Source organism: Perca fluviatilis, chromosome 20 (assembly GCF_010015445.1).
Source record: "Perca fluviatilis chromosome 20, GENO_Pfluv_1.0, whole genome shotgun sequence".
Lineage (NCBI taxonomy): Eukaryota > Metazoa > Chordata > Actinopteri > Perciformes > Percidae > Perca > Perca fluviatilis.
In genome coordinates, this window is record NC_053131.1 from 29,059,814 (window position 1) to 29,080,627 (window position 20,814).

The 20,814-nt window shown below is 40.2% G+C and overlaps 2 protein-coding genes across 4 annotated transcripts in view; both read left to right on the plus strand.

Annotated features, from left to right (window-relative positions):
- The window catches only part of kif6 (kinesin family member 6), a 67,402-nt gene extending 59,973 nt beyond the window's left edge, over window positions 1-7,429 (plus strand). For 2 of the 3 annotated variants that reach the window (XM_039787019.1, XM_039787020.1), the window contains 7 exons: window positions 552-636; window positions 769-904; window positions 2,071-2,147; window positions 3,816-3,902; window positions 4,025-4,129; window positions 5,406-5,521; window positions 6,810-7,429. In XM_039787019.1, the coding sequence (XP_039642953.1) occupies window positions 552-636; window positions 769-904; window positions 2,071-2,147; window positions 3,816-3,902; window positions 4,025-4,129; window positions 5,406-5,521; window positions 6,810-6,826 (623 nt within the window). In that variant the 3' untranslated portion in view covers window positions 6,827-7,429. Of the gene's footprint in view, window positions 1-551; window positions 637-768; window positions 905-1,888; window positions 1,962-2,070; window positions 2,148-3,815; window positions 3,903-4,024; window positions 4,130-5,405; window positions 5,522-6,809 lie in introns of those variants that run through there. The other variant, XR_005637446.1, reaches the window with a different exon arrangement.
- Window positions 7,430-15,599: 8,170 nt separating this feature from the next.
- LOC120549848 (potassium channel subfamily K member 16-like) lies at window positions 15,600-20,793 on the plus strand. Its single transcript, XM_039787022.1, has 5 exons — window positions 15,600-15,880; window positions 18,554-18,668; window positions 19,247-19,413; window positions 19,932-20,100; window positions 20,276-20,793. The coding sequence occupies exons 1-5, from the start codon at window positions 15,668-15,670 to the stop codon at window positions 20,482-20,484; spliced, it is 873 nt and encodes a 290-aa protein (XP_039642956.1). The 5' UTR covers window positions 15,600-15,667; the 3' UTR covers window positions 20,485-20,793.
- The last annotated feature ends 21 nt before the right edge of the window (window positions 20,794-20,814 follow it).

The following is a 20,814-nucleotide window of genomic DNA, read 5'->3' on the forward strand; positions in this document are numbered from 1 at the left end:
TCATCTTTTTGATATTGAACTCCTTTCCGAGTCGGGCAGGGAAACCTTGTGAATCCATTGTGGGAGCTCTTGTCCTGTACAGTATGCGCAGCAGTGCCCACTTCAAAGCCTTTGCAGTAGTCCTCGCTGACTGAAAGCTGAGTGACCAAAGACTGGGCGTCACAACTCTAAGACTCCTTCATTTACTCTTTTCTGACTGTTTTGATCATTGACACAAAAGCTTTGATGAGGAAATCTGGTTGTAAAGCACACAAACATCTCCCTTCAGTTCAGGCGCCCAAAGGCCTTTCTTGTTGTTTTGTGTCCCGCATCAGAGAACACTTCACAGCAGCCTGGCTTCTATTATCCAGGGCCAAGACTTGAAAACATTGTCTTTGAAAGAAAATGCACCCGCGTGTACACAACACACGCTCACTAGCTTCTGGACTTAAAACAAAAAAAAGGAAGAGAACATTATGAATGTATTTGTGATTTTATCTACAGTATGTCCACATTTTGTATCCGTCTTTAAAACATTTGCCATGCCTTGTGCCTGTCCAATTCTACCATAGGTGTAATGGGGATTCACTCAGAGGTTGAGGAGGTCGACCTGGTGGAAGAAAACCTGTGCAAACACATTGAGCAAGAAAAAAAGGCGTGAGTGTAGTAAAAGTGCATTTATATGTATTACATACCAAATGTTTTCTGCAAAGATTGATTAGACACAGCAGATGCTGTGTGTAACGTGGACAAAAGATGAATTTGGTGCTGCTAATATCCCCATGTCAGTTACAAGAGCACCATTGACCGTCTGAAAGCGCTGGCGACAGAGATTGAGCACCTGCAGCTGTTGTCGGAGAGGGTAAAGGTCAAGATCCAGAAAGACTTCCAGAAGTGGTGGAGCCAGGAGGCTTCCAGCGCGCAGGTGACGGACCTTCATTTTCTCTACCTATCTATGTGACAACACCACATAAAGCTTCTGTAAGCATGACGTAATGGCAAGGCTACTGTGTCAAAGATATGTTTCTGAAATTAGCCAGGAAGGCAGTGTATGTTCATTTTTTTGTCTCTATATTTATGGATGTTTTCTTTCGTGTTTTCTCTGAATATTGGCCTCTATGGACGCGTTAGTGTGTGCGTGTAAGTTGATACGCATGTGTCTCTGACTTTGGAGGCTTTTATGGCACCAGTGTGACCCTTGCAGCCTCTGTTAAGCATCATGCTGAATGGGCCCTGGTGGGAAGATATGTAGGAGGAAAATACACGGAAACTCATTTTTTTACAGAATTCCATGTGACCCAAACAAGGGCCTGGAGAGCAGCTTAGAGGCAACACAGCAACAGCATCAATACAGTCTCAGCAGTTAGAGCCCTAACAAGTACAACATGTTCATGAGGTTTCTCAGCAACACAGTGGGGGATAAGAAGTGAGTCAGTGTTTATTTCAGTCCCAAATAATAGTTTTGTTGTTTGTGCCTAAATACTCAGAATAATTGTACAGTATAGTGGAAGACACTGTTTGCAAAAGCTTGGAGAGAAAGATGAGTTGAAGATCCCCAAGCTAAGAACACTTGCAGATAACTAAAAACCTCTGGTCTCACACACACTTGATGGCTGTTGTGCACATTTCAGAAACCAACCCCAAAGAAGATGTTAAGCATCCACATCTGACCAGCAGACACTGCTGGCATTTACACTTTGGTTTTGATCTTATGAATGGAGAACAATATCTTTTTGGAATTTATCACTGAATGACACATGGAAAGAAGAGGAAGTCTGACAGACAGACAGACCTTACATGTGCAGTTTTGGTCTTCCAAGCAGGATGCAGGCCATTCGTTTTCCCCTGCCAGTATACTTGTATCCTACAGCTCTGTTCAACCATTTATTGTTCTGTTTTTGGAAAACAGGACACATGTAATGAATCAAACTTTGAGTAAGAGACAACACAAAATACCTGAGGTCTTCTGTTTCCCTCTAGCTGTAAGTTACATATGGCCACATTGTGTTTAACTGTCATCAGTATGGAATGATGTTTTTGCTGAGAAGTGTTCCAGAAATAGTTTAATCATTTCTCAATGACTGTGACTAGGAGTCCGAGGCCACAGCCAGATGTCACACAGGGTCGCCAGCTTCAGAGCCGTCTTCACCTAGCAATCCGGGATTTCGGTGAGACACATTTTGATGATGATGACTGTTTTTTGTCTGTCCTTCCATCCCTCCCAACAGATGAATGTTGGTGAGGGACTTATGTAGATCTATTATGTTTATTTGTTTCAAACATAAATACAAATCACATTGAAGAAATATAACATATTTGAGGGTGTGGTAGCACATACCATAAGGACATACCATAGGTAAAATGTAGAAATACAAAATCACCAGTACATTTTTAAGTATCGGTGTTCAAAGGTTTCATATACAATAAGTGTCAAAGTATATTTAACAATGGAAAAGTGAGAGAAATAAATGCAGAGAAACAGAAGTAGTTGCCATATTTACAGTAGAAACAACGGTTTCTTTCTGAACACATTTTGAAAGGTATGGTCATTGTGAATTGTTTCGCTCTACCAACCATGAGGATATTCGTAGGGGAGCTGGTTCACACTATGATGACACAGGTGGTATTTCACATCCCATCGTGTCTGCCACAAGTCTGCCATGACAACATTAGGACGTAGATATTGTTGTATAGTCACAAAAAACAATGACCACAATATTTGTCCAGATGTTGGCCATGTTCACCGCAAGACGTGGCATTGTATTGCAAAACATGAGGCTGTGTAACGTTGTCTTACATAACAAATTATCTACAGTTTAATATTTCAATTGAAATCCACTCGGTAACTGTGGCTACTGTATTTATCAAATGTATTTATCCAACATGCTACTCACACTCACACTCACAGTAGTCATAGTAGTCGTAGTCATGCACCAGCACTGCTGCATCAACACACTCCATTCTATCACCCTTCGCTTACGCCACATCACAACCACGTCTTTGTAGCCGTTTGAGTCTGTCAGGGTTTATTTTCTCCCCAGTTATTCCAATTAAATCCAACGACACTTATATACAATTCAATTGAGTCCCCATTTAGAGTCTAGAGATATGTGTTGCCTAGGGATTGTAAAGGTTTAGTCTTAAATATTTCTTCTTTTCTGCTGTAGTGAGTCAGACATGTTTTTGTATCTGATTGTGAGCTGTCAGGACATCGAAAAGTTGGATTGTTCATGCAGGAGGTTGTTGAATCCTTTTTGTGGGCTTTCAGTCAGCACTGTCAGACGTGAGGCAAACCCTGTCCCTACAGCAGCTAAGAAGCTCATTGTCTTATAATTAGAAAATGTCAATTAACTGAACTGAACATTTTTAATTCATCGATCCATTTGCTTCCACTTATCTGGGTCCAGCTTTCATTTATACGATTAATTATATCATTGGGCATTATTTTTATATACTGCAAGGAAGTAAATGTGATATAATAACAAATCATTACGTACTGAAACAGGCATTAAATTGTGTTCTACGCGGTATTAAAAAGATCTTAAAAGTCTTAAATGTAACTTGGTCAATTTACAGATACCTTGTGCACAAAATGTTAAGAGTGCAAACTACTTTGCATTGTTGCTCCCTCTTGTGGTTAAGACAAGCACATGTATGTGATGATACTGAGAGACAAAGATGACCAGTGAGATACAGTGAGTACCTAATGTAGATGCACTATATGAGTTTCATATTGGCATCATGCTGTATGGCACCTACAGATCAAGATACAGATAAACTGTGGAATTATGGTGTAACAAAATATTTCTGAAAAGCTCTACTAATTTGTTATACAGGGCACCTGGTCTGAGCAGCAGTGTGAGAGAATGTCCAGCAGGCCCAGACCCAAATCCGGACTGTTCCATCGCTGTTCAAGACCTCAGGTCAGCCTAGCTTCACTTAATCTCGTATTTGTTTCATATGAGGTACTACCAGATTATGCGGCATGTCACACTTTGTCCTCATCATCCTAAAATTGCAGTTTTTGCATTTCTGTGAATTCCAGAAGCTTCCTTCCCAAAAGTGTACCTCCCTTGACGGCTGTCCCAGTGTGGCGGGATAAGTCCCTGGAGGGGAGGGTGACTGACTTCACTCCTTCATCTGAGTGGAGGTACATGGAGGGGTGGCTTGGCATGTGGAAAATGAATTAGTCTCGCATTGCCAGATCTTCCCCCACAGCGCTGCGGAGGAGGGTCTGGCTAGTCCACACAGAAACGTACTCTGGTTTATTGGCATTTCTTTAAACCAATCACAATCGTCTTGGGCGGCGCTAAGCGCCGGACTGAGCAACAGTGCCGCTGCAAAATAGCATGTGCTCGTTCAGACGTTGTTAGTCGTGCAACAGAAAACTCCGATTGGACAGATAGTCTAGCTAGCTGTCTGGATTTACCCTGCAGAGATCTGAGGAGCAGTTAACCATAGTCCTCAGAAATCCACCGGAGTTAAAAAATTACAACGGAACAAACGGAAGGTGCCGGTCATTCCGCGGATTTCTGGCGGTACTTGAACAATGCTGGAAATGAAACGTTGTCTATATAGACTACAAATGAATTGATGGCTTTGGAAACAACCAATTTAGTTTTGTATGACTTGACCAAATGCGTAGCTCTCTTGGCCTTTCTCTATCTGACATTCAGCACATTCAACATGCTGAGGAAACCCCTGCGATGAAGATTTGCAGATCTTTATTTGCAGTTATTATTAGATTAGGCGTCTGAAAAAATGGCAGACCGTAAAAATAGTTAAAACGATAGGTGAATCATGTATGTCCACCACTATGTGTACATTATGTATTCACAAATGCAACTTTGCTACAGTAGCATGTTCCACATGTTTGCAGTCGCTTTTCAGTCTATACATAGAGCCTGGACCTGCAGATTGTATAGCTGTGCAGTGTTTTCTCTCTCCGCTTATGAACCTGGCCATAACTTTTTTATTTCATTGTGAAGTAATGTCTCCAAACTCTATTAACAAATCAAAGACCTGGGGTCTCGCTTGAATGCTGCTGCTGGAACTAGCATTTTACAAGCACAGCGAAACACTCAATGAATAACATATATGCTTTTGTTCATCTCTCCAGCAACCACTTGTAGTACAGAGATACTTTTGTTTTATACCGATGCTCCGTGATATGAGGAGCTGTTACCTGTTAAGGTTTTCAGCTTGTTTTCTTAAAGCTTTTGGAACAAGAACGGATCAAACATTTTACAGCGGTTGTGTTCAGAACGGTTAAGGGGCTTTTAAGCTCATGCCCCCCAACACACACATAAAAAACAAAGGATTTAAGGAAGTAAGAAAGAGCAAATAATGTCCTTATTTGTGTTACAGAAACTGTGAAGAACTTGTGCTGATACTGTCAAACTACATTACACACATGTACATTTCAGGGCCCTTTCCACCACAAAGCTCTCAAACTCCTCTATTCCCCTGACTGGAGACCAACAGGCTGATGCTGACATCCTGGCCTTTATAAGAGCCAGGGAAAACCTCCTCAACAGGACAGGTAACACACACACACACACGCACGGCGCGCACACACACATGCATGCACACACACACGCACGCACGGCGCGCACACACACATACACATGCACACACACACAAAGAAAGAAAGAAATAATATAGGTAAAAAAGAGAGAGTTCTCTGCGCTTCTGCAGACCATAACAATCCGGTGCAAGCACGGCAGGACACCACAGTGTAAAGTAACTAAAAATTGCCGGTGCAACACAGATGTCTTCTTACTTGATGGTTTTATTTCTTAAGGTGCATAACAGTGACTAACGTTTCGATGTAGGATTACATCTTCAAGGACTCTGATGAAGATGTATTCCTACATCGAAACGTTAGTCACTGTTATGCACCTTAAGAAATAAAACTATCAACTAAGAAGACATCTGTGTTGCAACTAAATAATATACTCACTTAGCTTTCACACACTATGCATTTTGCATTCTATGCTGCCCTCTGGTGGAGTGATGCCCTACAACACTTTATCATAAATATCTTGTTTTGAGTTTTTCAGAGTTGTTTTAAATTAGTATACACCACATTATATTTGTTCTGTATTAAAAACTACCTGTAAGATAAAACACTTGATAAAGATACCACGTATTATTTTGCTCTTACGTGGTTCTTCTCTCTGTTACACTCTCCGCTCTCCTTTGACCCTTGTGTAGCTGCTTACTTTGGCACACAGGAAAGTGGACTTGGCTGTCTTGTGGTTTGCCACTAGATCTCCAGAATGGCTGAGGTCATTTAAACAGACAGAACGATGGCCAAGTGAGCAGAGACACCAGACAGAAAAACTGTGAAGCTTAAGAGCAAATTTGCCCTCTGAAGTCTTTATTCCTTTCTTTCCTTCTTTTCTTTTCTTTCCTCACTTTAGGCAAGGAAGACTCATTTCATCCCTCTTTACCTTGGTACTACTAAGGTGGATAGTGACTGTGTTTTGACAGTAAAGCTCCTCTCCTTGGTTGTTTGGTAACCCCTGTATGGTGCTATCCCTTCAATCAAAACACCTTTTATGTCACTAGTGCATTCTGGGAAGTGTAGGGAACCTGGCAAAAAGAAACAGACAGCATGATTTCAGAGTGATTATTGTAATTTAAGTCATAGGTTAGCGATGTTTCATTCAGGGATTGTTACTCTGAAAATAAAGAATTTTTTTTTAGTTCGTCTGACTAAAAAAGACACATTATCTTGTCATATTTCTTGATGGCTAAAAGCTTGATGGCTTATTTCTCAAATACTACTAGATGTTTAATCGGCCTTGTGTTTTTATGTATTTCAGGCCCACCTCAGCAATAACATGAAGTTCGGATGAAGGCCTGAAGGTAATGTCATCTGACTGCTTGTACAACCTCCACATCTGTCCTAAAAATGTGTATCAAAAAGTTTGATAGACTGACAATGAACATGTGTGAATAAATGATCTCAACTGGGTCCACAACATACTATATCTCTCATAAAAAAAAAACCCTCTGCCAAACACAAGCCACACACCCTGTCAGATTTGTTCATGCATGCACACACTTGTTGGCCTCCTGGACAGTATGTGCCAGTGATATAATGAGCAGCAGTAAAAATCACAGCTAGCGCTGGCCATTTGATCTGAACAAATGTTGTCTCAAGATATCAGAGGAAGGAGCGGAAACCAGCTGGCTCCAGTATTTGTTTAAAGAAGGAATCGTCACAGGAAGTTTCCACATGCAGAATGACAAATGCATTCCATATTTCTGCCTGGTTTCATTTTATTCTCAGTGTAACACATTTTGTGTCAAATGTTGTAAATGTATGTATAATATATGTACAGTATATTTGTCGATTATTTCTGATATTCTGTAACAAAAAAAAGTCTGCGCAATATATCAAATGCAAAATAAAGCTACATGATAGCAAAATGCCACAACATTTATTACTGTAGTACTTTACAGTTGATTATGAGTTACTTTGCCAGAGTGCTTAGCACTGACAAACACATAGTACCAGTTATTTAGTCCCCCATAACAGCCTATGTGCCTGTCATGTTAATTTTGGTGAACATCCGGCCCTATTTCAGGAAGGAGGTTTAACAAACTCTGAGTCTAACCCTGATGTCTGAGTTGATTTACCCTGAGATGGGAAACTCTTGAGTTTTCGGTTTCAGAACAGCTGATATGAGTTGGTTCAGTCAACTCAGAGTATGTTCACGCGCGTGCACCACCACAATAAAACGGCAGCATGAATGGAGCCATGATACTACAATTCACCATGGTAACAACCACAAACAAACAGCCAGTTGGAACATGTATTTTGTTAAAAAAAAGCAACACAGCGGCTGCTGCAAAAGGGAGAGAATTTGCGTGGGAGAAAATTGCTGCTAGAGTAAATGTGTATATTCCAATATAGTGTATATCATATTTAATCATAAGTATAGCCTATTATTACTGGTGAAATGGTATTGAACCTATAATCTATATTTCAATTAGGTGCAATACTGCGGGCAAAAAAGTACTAGGCCTAATAATCCCATTCTGAGGCTGCAGCACCATCATTAACATAATTATAATTCATAATCTTTTATTTCAAAGGGTACACATGGATGTATTGGGTTTACATCATTCACCTGCAATACTGTGGAACTCCATTTTAATGGCTCTTACTGGTTTGTATCCAAGGAACACTACAAAAACGTTTAAAACACGTTTCAGAGCACTGAAGCTCTTCTGATGGCGCTTTACAGTGGCTTTACTAAAATGCTCTGCATCACCAATGTTTTAAAGAAAAAAAAACGTAATGTGACACAAATAATCTGCTGGGATGTAGAGCATGTCCACGATGGGTGACGTTAGTGATATGAGGACGGATAATGTTATGTAAGCTACATAACTGATAGACTGGGAAGAAAAACGATACCGCTCATATAGGAAGTTATCTGGAAATGAAAATGCATCGGGGCCTCAATATCATCTCCCGACATATGTTTAACACCCTACGAAGTAATACAGCTTCTTCATCAACGGGATCGTTGAACAAAAGGAAATGCCATGTTTTGAGAAAAAAAAGTTTTACAGTCGGCCTGACACAGTTAAAGTGATGGTAATTTACGAGTTTTGCCACTATGATCTCGAGCCAAACACCCTCAGAGTTTTTCACCTGGGTCTAACATTGGGAGAGTTAGTGTAAGTAGTTAGCGTTATCAGCTGAAGATTAGATCGATTCATCGTTTGTATCTCGGTAAATGACCCCATTAATAATGCCGAAATGATACCAACGTCTACATTAGTACAAATAAGTTATGCTCTTATAAAGCGATGGATTGGAAAGTTTGGGGGTACACCAGAAGTTTATGTAAATAACACTTGCCTGCTGGCTTCTGCTCTCTCTGTTGTTGTTGTTGCTGCTGTTAAGACGAGTGCTTAGGGGACGTCTACAAATTACAACAACGAAAAGAGATGCAGCACCAAAATATTTATTAATTTAACTTTTTTTTTAAAGTAAGTGCTGTAGTATAACTAGCAGGAGACAAGTAATAATTGAGGTAAGTTTGGAGACATTACCTTATTTAATCATTGAATTAATAAATATTTTTGTTGTAACTCTTTTCGGTGTAGTAGTTTGTAGACGGCCCTAAGCACTCCACTAACTGCAGGTAGCAGCAGCAGCAACAGAGAGCTGAGGAGAGCAGGCAAGTGTTCATAAACTTCTGGTGTACTTACAAACTTTCCAATCCATCGTTTTATGAGAGCATAACCTATTTGTACTACTTGTAGACGTTTGGTATCATTTCGGGCATTATTAGTGGGGTAACTTACAAGATACAAACGTGGGTCCATTAGCCCCTGCGCTGAGCTATTCAGCTGATAACGCTACTCTAGCTAACTCTCCCAATGTTAGACCCAGGTGAAAAAAGCTTCTGGGGGGGTGTTTGGCTTGAGGTCATGGTGCAAAGGACCCTAGGGTGAATTACTCCGAACCATCACTTTAATAAACCAACCCTGTTTTTTTTATTCATGAAGATAACAGACTGTGCTAAAATGCCCCTGATACAGACTGAATGAATGAATGAGGAAATGAAAGAGTGCTGTGTCAGAGGGAGGAGACTGAGAGACCAGGTTGAGAGACCAGGTTAGGTTCACAGGCTAAGTTACCATAGTAACTGACTCTGAGGTTACGTTATCTCTCTTTCTGAAACCGGAAACCCAGAGTTTCCCTCGTCTCAGGGTTAACAAACTCAGAGTTTTCACTAAACCTGCTTTCTGGAACGGACTATGTAATAGCGAGTGGTTGTTTTTTTTTATCATCACAAATGCTAAATCTCTTTTAGAGCTGCAAAGATTAATCGATTATTGTGAAATTAATCGCCAACCATTTTGATAATAACCGATTATTCGGTTTAAATAATTTTTTATAAAAAAAAAAAAAAAACTTCCTAAATGTGACTATTTTCTAGTTTCCCCACTCCTCCATGACAGTAAACTGAATATCTTTGATTTACAAGCAAAACAAGACATTTAAGGACGTCATCTTGGGCTTTGAAAAACTGACATATTTCACAATTTTCTGACATTTTATAGACCAAACAACTAATCGATTAATCGAGAAAATGGATGGATTAATCGGCTATGAAAAGAATAACAATTTTTAGTTGCAGCCCTAACCTCTTTCGTATACCTCTTACTCCCTTGCAAATGGCAGTTGTAGTATGGAGGTTACTGTGGCTAATTTTCCTATGGAATCCAACTGGAAAATGACCCAGGAAATTAGACTTTTAAGCGATTCTTCTCAAATTTCAGCCATGAAGGGTGTAAAGACAACTAAGATGTTTGGTTGCATCATTAGTTAAATATGAGTTAATTAGTAGTCAAATTAATTACACATTACACCATTACTGTATACAAGAAACCCACCCTTAGTTACATTCCAAAGGCTATATTGAGGAGTTGACTGTGTCTCTTAAGATCTCAATCAGTCAATTGTATTTGTCGCATGAAAAAACGTACAAGGTACAATTTCAGTAAAATGTAATCTTCCTGAAATACGGGCCAATATTTGATACAGTATAAGCACATTATATGAGCATAATCATTTGTTGTGCAGCGGTTTTACTAATGGATCACCTGGTCCTTAAAATATGCTGATCTGTGCAGTGCTTTAAGCTGTATGATCATTTATGGATGCTTTTACATTAATTTATGGCAGCATTTAATTTGATAGTCAAGTGTAGATTATAGCAGACAAAGTAAGAATATTAACATGGGACTGGCCAATTCACAATTTAGATTTTTAATGGTCTGAAACAAGTAACACAGTGTTGCACTAAATGTATACCACATCACTAAATGAATACATAAGACACATACGGCCCAGTGCTCCTACATTCACAGTATCCTGACCGTCAACCTCAACTGGTAATCAAAATCAGCCCATCCTGTCACGTCAGAGCCTTTGTTACACACCTTCCCAAACAGAAGACAACCTGTGAACATGGGAGCAACCTGTTTGCATGGCTTTGCGTTGATTTGTTTGACAGATGACAAGCAGCTGCACAATTTGCATCCAGTTGCCTTGGAGAAAGAGCTCTCTTTGGTCAAGTCTTGATATCTGTTACTTCTCTCAGTCCCATCATTGACCTTCTTCATGACGTGTGGATTTAAAGTGCTTTTCCCCTTTCCTTTATTGTGTTATATATCTTTTTTGTGCACGTTATAAAGCCCAAAGTCCACCACAAAGGGACTTACCATCTTCCAGAGGAAACACTGTTCACAAACTGCTCCAAACAGCTCTATTGTAGTCCAGCCTTTACTTCCGTGACAAACGTGCGTCACTTTGTAACACACGTTATAATGCTCGCCTAGCTGCTAGCATGGCACTCCTTCATGGTCTGCAACTGACAAGCTAGCAGTACTTACTGCGCATGTGCGACTCCCAACAAAGATGGTACAGAAGTGAGATGTCTCACTCTGTATCTAAAACAGAGAGCTCTACACACAGGGTGAAAAGAGGAGCTGCAGCAATGTGCAGTACAACAAATATATTGTGTTTTCTGAAAATTAAACCACATAAACCTATTCTGGTACAGGATAGGTTTGGTGAATATCGAGAGGTTTGATGCACAAGGTCTGCGGTTCTCTGCCATTGCAAATGTAGTGGTTAACAGTTCATCTCCATGCATATACAGACTACCTTTAAAAATTCTCTACAATAAACAAACTTCTTAACCCCCCTGACCACAGGGGACAGCAGAGAGAAATGAGAGAGTGACTGAGAGGGTGGAGGGGGTAGGCAGGTGAGGTGGTTGAAAGAGCAGGGGAGGTGGTCAGGTTGTTGTAAATGGTGTCATAGGCGCAGATTTATTTTTTCGTCCGTGGGTGCTCACAGGCGCAAGCCCTTTTAAAAAAAAAATAAATAAATAAATAAAAGTAGTCAAAAATTGTTTGCATTTCAGAAGCTTAGGAAATGGACAGCGTCCGATGTGAACACACACGCCTAGTAACACGATAATTTAGCCGTAAAGTAGGCTTTCAACTCAGGACAGCGCCACTTCTCACAAATACAGATAGGATTGGAGAAGAAAAGATTTACTGGCAAGTAACCGCGAGCAGCTTCGTGGGAAATTAAGAATCAATGACACCAACCTAACCAATCACACTATGACAAACGCTCCACTCAGCACCAACTGCAATGTTTAATTGCACGGTATCAGTGCCTATGAATGGTGTTGATTTTGGATTGAAAAAGTGGGAGAAAAGAGTTACATTTGTCCACTCTGAAGGTTGTAGAAACTTTGTCAGGTGGGTCAAGAAGTTTGATTGTTGATTTGTTTATTGTAGAACACCAGGGGAGCACGCGAAAGCGAAAACCAAAACGTAATGGTAGGAGGTAAACATCAGTAAATATTGAGAAGTGTGAGCTGCACGGTCTGTAATACATTCCCATTGCAAATATTCTATTAACATTGATTAACAGGGCCAAAACACTTATATGTTGATTATAGCGCCCCCTAATGGCCGATCTATGCCAAATTTGGTACAGAGCCTCAGAGCGGCATGCCGAACGAGTTCAGTTTCGTGTGGATTGCATTTACTGTTGCTTTTGCTGGTTTATAAATCACTAAACGGTTTAGGGCCAAAATACATTTCTGATCTGCTACTACACTATGACCCACCTAGACCTCTCAGGTCGTCTGGGACAGGTCTACTTGTTGTCCCCAGAGTCAGAACTAAACAGGGGGAAGCAGCGTTCAGTTTTTATGCTCCACATATCTGGAACAAACTCCCAGAAAACTGCAGGTCCGCTGCAACTCTCAGTTCTTTTAAATCAAGGCTGAAGACCTTTCTTTTTGATGTTGCCTTTCTTTAAATAACCTATTTTATCTGTTTAACTGTTTTAACTGCTCTTTCTTTAAATTCTTATCTCTCAGTTCTTTAAATTATTATACTGCACTGTAAAATTTATTCTTGTCTTTTAAATTGTTTTTAATTGTTTTCTAACTGCTCTTTCGTGTTTTATGTGAAGCACTTTGAATTGCCCTGTTGCTGAAATGTGCTATATAAATAAAGCTGCCTTGCCTTGCCTTACTGTGGCAGAGATATTGCAATTGCAACTTTTCTATTGAAATGCATTGAGTTATTGGCCAAAACAAATAAATGTTGCTTATATTGCCCCCTAAAGGCTGATATACGCCAAATTTGGTACAGAGCATCGTAGTGGTATGTTGAATAAGGATCTCAAGTCTTTTGCTGATAACATGTAATTTGGCAGAGATATGATAGAAGTTAGTGTTTAGTAGCTAGCTAGGAAAATTTGTTTGGTTGTCAAATGCGCATACTTTAACGTAGCAAAATTCCTTGAGTAACTTTTGGTCAGGTCAATCTGGAGATGCTATCTACCAGGTTTCGTGCTGATCCATTGCACGGACTAAGACGAGTTCGAAAAAGTTGGTTTTGCGCATTGCGAAAACAGTTCTCAGCTGAAATGGGCGTGGCCTATATCATGTGATTCAGCTTGATTCAAGGAACATGTGGATGTAAGGTTTTTTAATGTGCGATGTGGGAGTTAAAGGGAAAAAAACATAGTGGTCCACATGTGTAATTTGTGGTAGGTGTGGTCCAGGGCCCATTGTCTATCTACCCTGTAAATTTAAAGTTGTTCACATTAGTGTAAGTGGTGAATCTAGACTTGGGTCCCATATGCCACGCCCACTTTGACCCCTCAGTACCCCACTCGAGGGTTGGCCTCAGGAGTGGCCCTAGATGGTACCCATCAAATTTTGTAAAAATCGGATGAGCCGTTCATGAGATATAAACTTTTTGTACTTGTAGCGCTCCCTAGTGACCAATTTTTGTAAAACGCGTGGGGGACCTTCAGAGGGTCATGGAAAACAAGAATCTAAAGTTAGGCGTTGATAGCATTTATTTTGGCCGAGATATGGCAAAGTTGGTGTTTTCATAGTTAACTACACAAATTAATTTGTGCGTAATATGTGCAATTTTTATCCTATAAAAATTATTTTTGTCAGGCCCATCCGGAGATGCTACCTGCCAAATTTTTTGCTAATCGGTCGCACGGTCTAGGAGGAGATTGAAAAAGTAGGTTTTTGATAAATCACGATTTTTCACGCATAAAAGTCTAGGCGGAAATGGGCGTGGCCTATATCACGTGATTCAGTTGGATCCAGGGAACACGTGGATATACGGTTTTTAAATGTCCGGTGTACAGTGTGGGAGTTATAGAGCCAAACGCGTTGTTTCTGCAATAGAGCCACCTAGTGGTGGAAGTGGGTCAATTGTTGCGCCTGAGGTCCTTGCGGAGTTTCAGACCAGTCCTGAAAATGGCAACCCCCCACCATGTACGGTTTAGGCTGTAGTCTGAGTTTTAGGCAGAGAAGAATAATGATGGAGGAAATGAATCCTTAGAAAAACAAAAGGGTTCCACAGCCCTGCTGTGCGAACGCCGTAGCTCTTGCTACCGCCGGTTCTTGCAGACTCGGGCTTGGACCCCTAATAATGTTGACTAAAAAAGTAATTTTTTTATGGCCCATGCAAAGTCAAGTAGTGCTCTCTACACATCTCTTAAATCCAAACTTCAACAGCAATTCCTGCAAAGTAGGTAAGTAAGAAAGGTTTATTTAGGCTATATAGCCCCTTTCACAGATACAAAATCACAAAGTGCTTAACATTAAAAACAGTTACACAATACAAGCTAAACAAAAGACACAGATAGTAACAATACACAGCTGACAAGATTAAAATCACAGCAGCAGCAGCTAAATAAGAGCAGAGACAAAAATGTTATTAGCTATTCGGATAGGCTAACCAAAAGCCAATCTGACTAAAAACATTTTTAGTTTTTACTGTTTCACACAAGCATCACAGGAGTCTAGGGATCACAATGATAAGGGGAGAGCGTTTCAAAGATTAGGGGCCACAGCTTGAACAGCACGGTCACTTTGAGTTTTATAGTGAGTCTGAGGGACATCCAGTAAATTTAGCTCAGATGATCTAAGAGCCTGATTTGGCATGTAAGTTTGGAGGAGGAATTGAATAGGAGGCCAGTGAAGTGAGAATAGAAATGGTTAATTCAGCAATCCAAAATACACTTTCTGGATAAAATGAGTCCCCACAATGCACAATGGTATTGAAACACTCTCAACCGTCAGCAGTCAGGTCAAATATTAACTTTTGTTCTGCTGACAAGATGCTGCCAGCGCTTCCTTATTAGTGGAAACAGTTCAAAGCGTATGTGTGTATCCAGATGTCATGCTAATGGAGAAGAGGAGTTTGATCGTTACCCAAGCAACCCATAAATCAAAGCCCCAACATCTATGGTACACTGACCAATCAGAGTAAGAGCATTGAGTCAAAATGTTTTACCTTTGGAGGGTTATCCAGTTAGAGATGTCACACGTTTCTGTGATTTAAAACTGGCTTGAAGAGCACGCAAATAGCTGTCTCGAATTTACTTTAAATTCAACTTTGACTATTTGCTATTCACTCTTTTGGAGGAGAATGCCCCGACCTGCAGTAATGGAAGCTGTCTTTGGTGGACAACTCATGACAGCTGCGTATTTTATCCAGACTTTGATTGTTAGTCCTTTCTGAAGTGATTAACCTCTTTTCTGAGTTTGAGCATCAGTGTTTGGGTCCATTCTGGTGCTGGAGGAGGTTGATGGCGAGGTTCCAGTTGGTGCGCGTCAAAGTGAGCTGGACGACACTTTTGACTCTGGCCCACTTCACATACCTGCTGGTCGGGGCCACCATCTTCCAGATCCTGGAGCGAGAGGCTGAGAGCAAGAACCGAATACACTTCCAACTGGAGAAGTTGAATTTCTTGGCTAATTACACCTGCCTGGACGGACCAGCCTTGGAGGAGTTTGTTCAGGTTCACTGTCTTCACAGTTCTTTAAGGATTACTATGTTAATAAGTGCAATAGACTCATGCTGACATGTCTCCATTTGTGCATGTATAGGTGCTGAACATGTGTGTATTTCAGTCCTGGGTGTAATGTGTGTTTTCAAAACAGAGTGAACAAAAAAACATTGTAATTTCCCTTGCGGGATTCTCCATCTTCGTCCGCTAACAACACAAAGTAAAAATTATTTATTTATTATTGACAGTTGATGAACAGTAACAGTAGAACACTCCCAATTTATAATGTAAAAATTGATTGATTGATTTAAATTGACTGAATTAAATTTATTTCGAACAACAAAGGTCATACAGAAAATAATATTACAAAAATCGTAGAGATACATGAATAACAAATACTTGATTTTCCTCAAATCGTTTTTGGGAAGAAGTATACAATGATTTAATCCCACGCCTTCTCCATAATTTATTGCTAGTTAGTTAACAGCTTCCTCTGTTTTTCTTTGTTGTTTTTTTTAAACGCAACCACATTTTTGACTTTAAAAATGTATCTGGATGTTGTTACAGAATTTGTCGGCTCCTTTTAATTTGAATAGTGGTAACATGCTAAAAAACATGGGCTTTTTTTCTCAATTCTTTATTGTACAAAAGTTCATATACAAAGGTACACATATACATAGAGTAGACATTACAAAAAAGACAATACCATAAAAAACAAATACATTTACATTTTATAATGCCAGAGCATGTGTCATATCATTTCATAGTATATTCATTTAATAACTAAAAGGTCTTAATGGCTTTTTATATTAAATAAAAGGGTGCTATATTGCTGAAATTGTTTAATAAAGTGCAGGAAAGTTGTAGCCTGGGAAAACCCTGACAAACTTCTGGCAAATTTGAGATTTGAGTCTGGCCAAGCCAATTTCCAATTTTTAAATTTTTCCAAATCGAGGCACCAATCACAACCGTTGAGGTGGATTTTACACGATGACGATAGCGCAGCGACAGCATGCAGCTTTTTGTTTACATTCAACACGACGGCCACCGAAGCGCAGCAACTGTTGATGCCGCTGTCGCTGCTACGTCACCCAGATCGTTGGTCTGATTGGTTGAAGGACTATTCAGTTGCGCCCAGAGGCATATGAGTGGCGTCCGTTGGTGACGCCCCTTTGGAAATGGGCTGTAAATGAAGCTTGCCCAGACCCACCCTCAGTTATAACTGAGAAGGGTCTGATGTCAACCAGGCTAGGAAAGTTGGTTTGGTTCTTGACCATTTAAAAAAATACATGGGCTGTCTTGATCAAAGTAGTGATGATTGACAACAAGTCTGCGCATCTCTGAGGAAATATGATGATAAAAAGAGCTCATCAAATACTGAGTGACAGAGAAATTGAGTGATTAGGTACATAGTAGTCTATATCTTTGACGTTCCACTCCTGGGATTGCTCCAGTGCCACAGGAAATTCCGCCGGATCCATGTCTTGTCACCGGTTTCCTTCCGCTTTCTTTTTTGTTGGAATTTTAAACTCCGGTGGATTTATGAGGACTATGGTTAACTGCTCCTCAGATCTCTAAAATTGAGTTTTGACACTATGATGGAACTAAACCTGACACTTTATAAGTCACAGTAATAATGACCAATTTGGCACAATGTTCTAACATTCAGCAATTTTAGTTGCTTACATTTCAGTTCAGGTTCTAATCTGCGGCATGAAATTGCCAACTTCTTCTCTGGGGATTACCAACGTCAAACTTCACAAGCGCACTCCTGCTCTCCCTCTGACAGATCAGATAGAGACTCAGCCAAAGGCGTCAGTCTGGCACAACCACCTCCAAATGGCCAACACTATGTTTCTGTTAATGGTAATTGTTAGTCCTCTGTCACTAACAGACAAGTTCACAAACTCTCACTTGAAGCACTAAAATTTATAAAAAAAAAAAAAAAAAGTTTATAAGTTTTTATTATTATAGTTGAGATGAAATTTGAGCCCCCCTAAAAAGGGTCTAAAATCACCCATGTTCCAGCGGGATGTCTGCAGCGTCAGCGGCCCAGACTTTGCTGGATCCCGGATTGCCGGCGCCATTGAACCGGGTGACTCTTATTCTGTGTGCCGATCTGACGGCCACATTCTGCTTTATGATGAATCATGCACAAGTTCAAGGAGCCGATGGGATTACATTTCACTGGAATTGTACCTTGAACGATTTCATGTGACAACTAAAATGGATTGATTGATTGACAAATGGTGGTACAGTAACCTGACCTAATACATCAATAAGTGGTTCAGGATGCAAAATATTTATCAAAGTGAGAACAGTAGTAGAGTATATATGGTAAGACAGTGGTTCTCAAACTTTTTTCAACATTGTACCCCGTTTGAATTGTTTTTTTAGATTTACTAAACAACAACCTTGTAACTGAAAACATTGAAATGATACATTTCAAATGTTTAAGATCCATCACTTAATTCATTCATTATTATAGTGTGATAATATTAGGAATTATGCATGACATATTTTTAAAATAGCATTTTGCAAAAAATCATACGTACCCCCTGCAGTACTCCAAAGTAACCCTAGGGGTACACGTACCCCCATTTGAGAAACACTGTCAGGTAAGACTTTTTGAGGTGAGAGTTACCTTATTCTCAGATTTGAATACACTCCTTTGTGTGTTTGCAGGTGATTTTGGATGCCTGGGAAAAGGGAGTGAATCCCTCAGGCAACTCAACAAACCCCAGCAACTGGGACTTCAGTAGCTCCTTCTTTTTTGCAGGCACAGTAGTCACAACTATAGGTGAGCATCTTTACATATTCAGCTTTTTAACTTTTAACTGATTTGTAGGGCTGCCCCCGCGCAAAATTACGAATGGTCGATCGGTTGGGGTTAGGCATTTGACCTCGATTGGTTAAGGTTAGGATAGCCGATTGGTCAGGGGATAGGACCTGAACAAATCAGGTTACGTTACCTTGCGTAAGCATGGACTCCTAGCCAATAGTAGCTATTGAAGGGGCGGGTCTTGTGGCCATAGTGGGGAAAAAACTATCGCTGCCCTCTCTTAGTCGATTACTCATTAATTGGTCATTTTGATCTTAGTCGACTAAGATTTCAAGCCATTTTTTATGCTCTTTTTTTCATGCTGAATGACTTATTTCCAAGAAACTTATGAGCACATCTCTAGTAAACGCAAGATTTAAAGTGGTCATTTTGCATGATTCTTTGTGGAGAAACTCAGTTTTACAGATCTGTCAATTGAATCAACAATTTGATTAGCGGACACAATCATATGAGTGTAAGTCCACTAAGAATTTCTTTAGTCGAGGACAGCCCTGCTGGTTTGATAAAATAATGACAAATCATTGGCTTGTCCACAGGCTACGGCAACCTCTCCCCCAGCACAGTATCTGGTCAAGTGTTTTGTGTGTTTTACGCGCTGTGTGGAATCCCCCTGAACCTGGCCTTCCTCAAACAGCTGGGGAAGTGTCTCACCATCCACCTGGGTCGCCTGGAGAGAGGAATGGTCTCAGTTGTTCCACACAAGGTACTGACGCATTAGACATTATTTGCTGCAAAAAACACCTGAGATATGCTTTCTAGACATATCTATGCCAATGTTTGCTTTGCTTTTTCTAGCCATCACCGTAGAGATCAAACCTAGAAGTAGGGCTGGGCAATATATCGATATTAAGTCGATATATGACGCTACATATTGTCTCAAATTTTGGATATCGATATAGTGTTGTCTTTTACTGGTTGTAAAGGCTGCATTACAGTAAAGTGATGTTATTTTCTGAACTTACCAGACTTACTAGCTGTTTCCTTATTTGCCATTAACAACTTAGTCAATATACCCCATTACTGACGATTACTTATCAAAAATGTCATTGTGTGAATAATTTGTGAAAGCACCAATAGTCAACCCTACAATATTGCCGCAATATCGACGTCGATGTATTTGGATTTTCTCCATGTGGCCCAGCTCTACCTATAAGACATGCCAAGAAAAGGCCGCTTTGTCATGCCCAACTGATGCCAATGTTTCTTCTGTTTCTTTCCTAGCAAACAGTTGAGGCTCTGGCAGTGAGCTTGTTCTTCATCACAGGCAGCCTGCTGTTTTTGGTCATCCCTCCTCTGTTGTTTAGTTACGTGGAAGGCTGGACGTTTGGCGAGGGCTTCTATTTCACCTTCATTACCCTCAGCACCATTGGTTTTGGAGATTACGTAGTGGGTGAGTAGAGAGAGCAAACAAGCACTTATGTGCTGGAAAGGCCACAGCGGTCACATCTGTTAAAAAAATGAAAAAATGCCTTTTAATGCTTTGAGACAATTACTGTGTTGTAATCTGAATGTTTAAAGCAATAAAATCAACATGGTGTCCTGATGTTTCATGTCGATTCTTGTAGGGACTGACCCAGGCAAGCAGTACATCTCTCTGTACCGAAGCCTTGCAGGCATATGGATCATCTTTGCCTTGGCTTGGCTTGCTCTTATCCTCAACATGGGAGCCAGAATAATGGAGCATGCAATTGTCCTGACTCATCCAGGCTTTAAAAAACAAGAGGACGATGAGAACGTGCCATCCAGTAATCTAGAAGACACGTCAAAGATCTGACAGTGGACTTTAGACGGGACTATCTACAGTACATGTAATATTCACTAGATAGAATTGAATTAGTGTAACTGTTCTCTGTACATATTATCATACATGGTACACTAAGAAAACAGTTGCAGCTTTTCGCAAAAACTGTTTCTGTTAGATATTTGCCTCAGAATATTTATTCCTCTTTAAATGCTTGTTTTTTATGTTTCGCCTGGTCGAAAATTGGTTTCATTTATTACACAATAAGCTGGGAAAACATTACAGGTTTTTTGTTTGACAATTCTACCTCAACCAAGCTAAAGAGTCAGTACAGTAGATCAGGGCCCGTATTTATCAAACGTC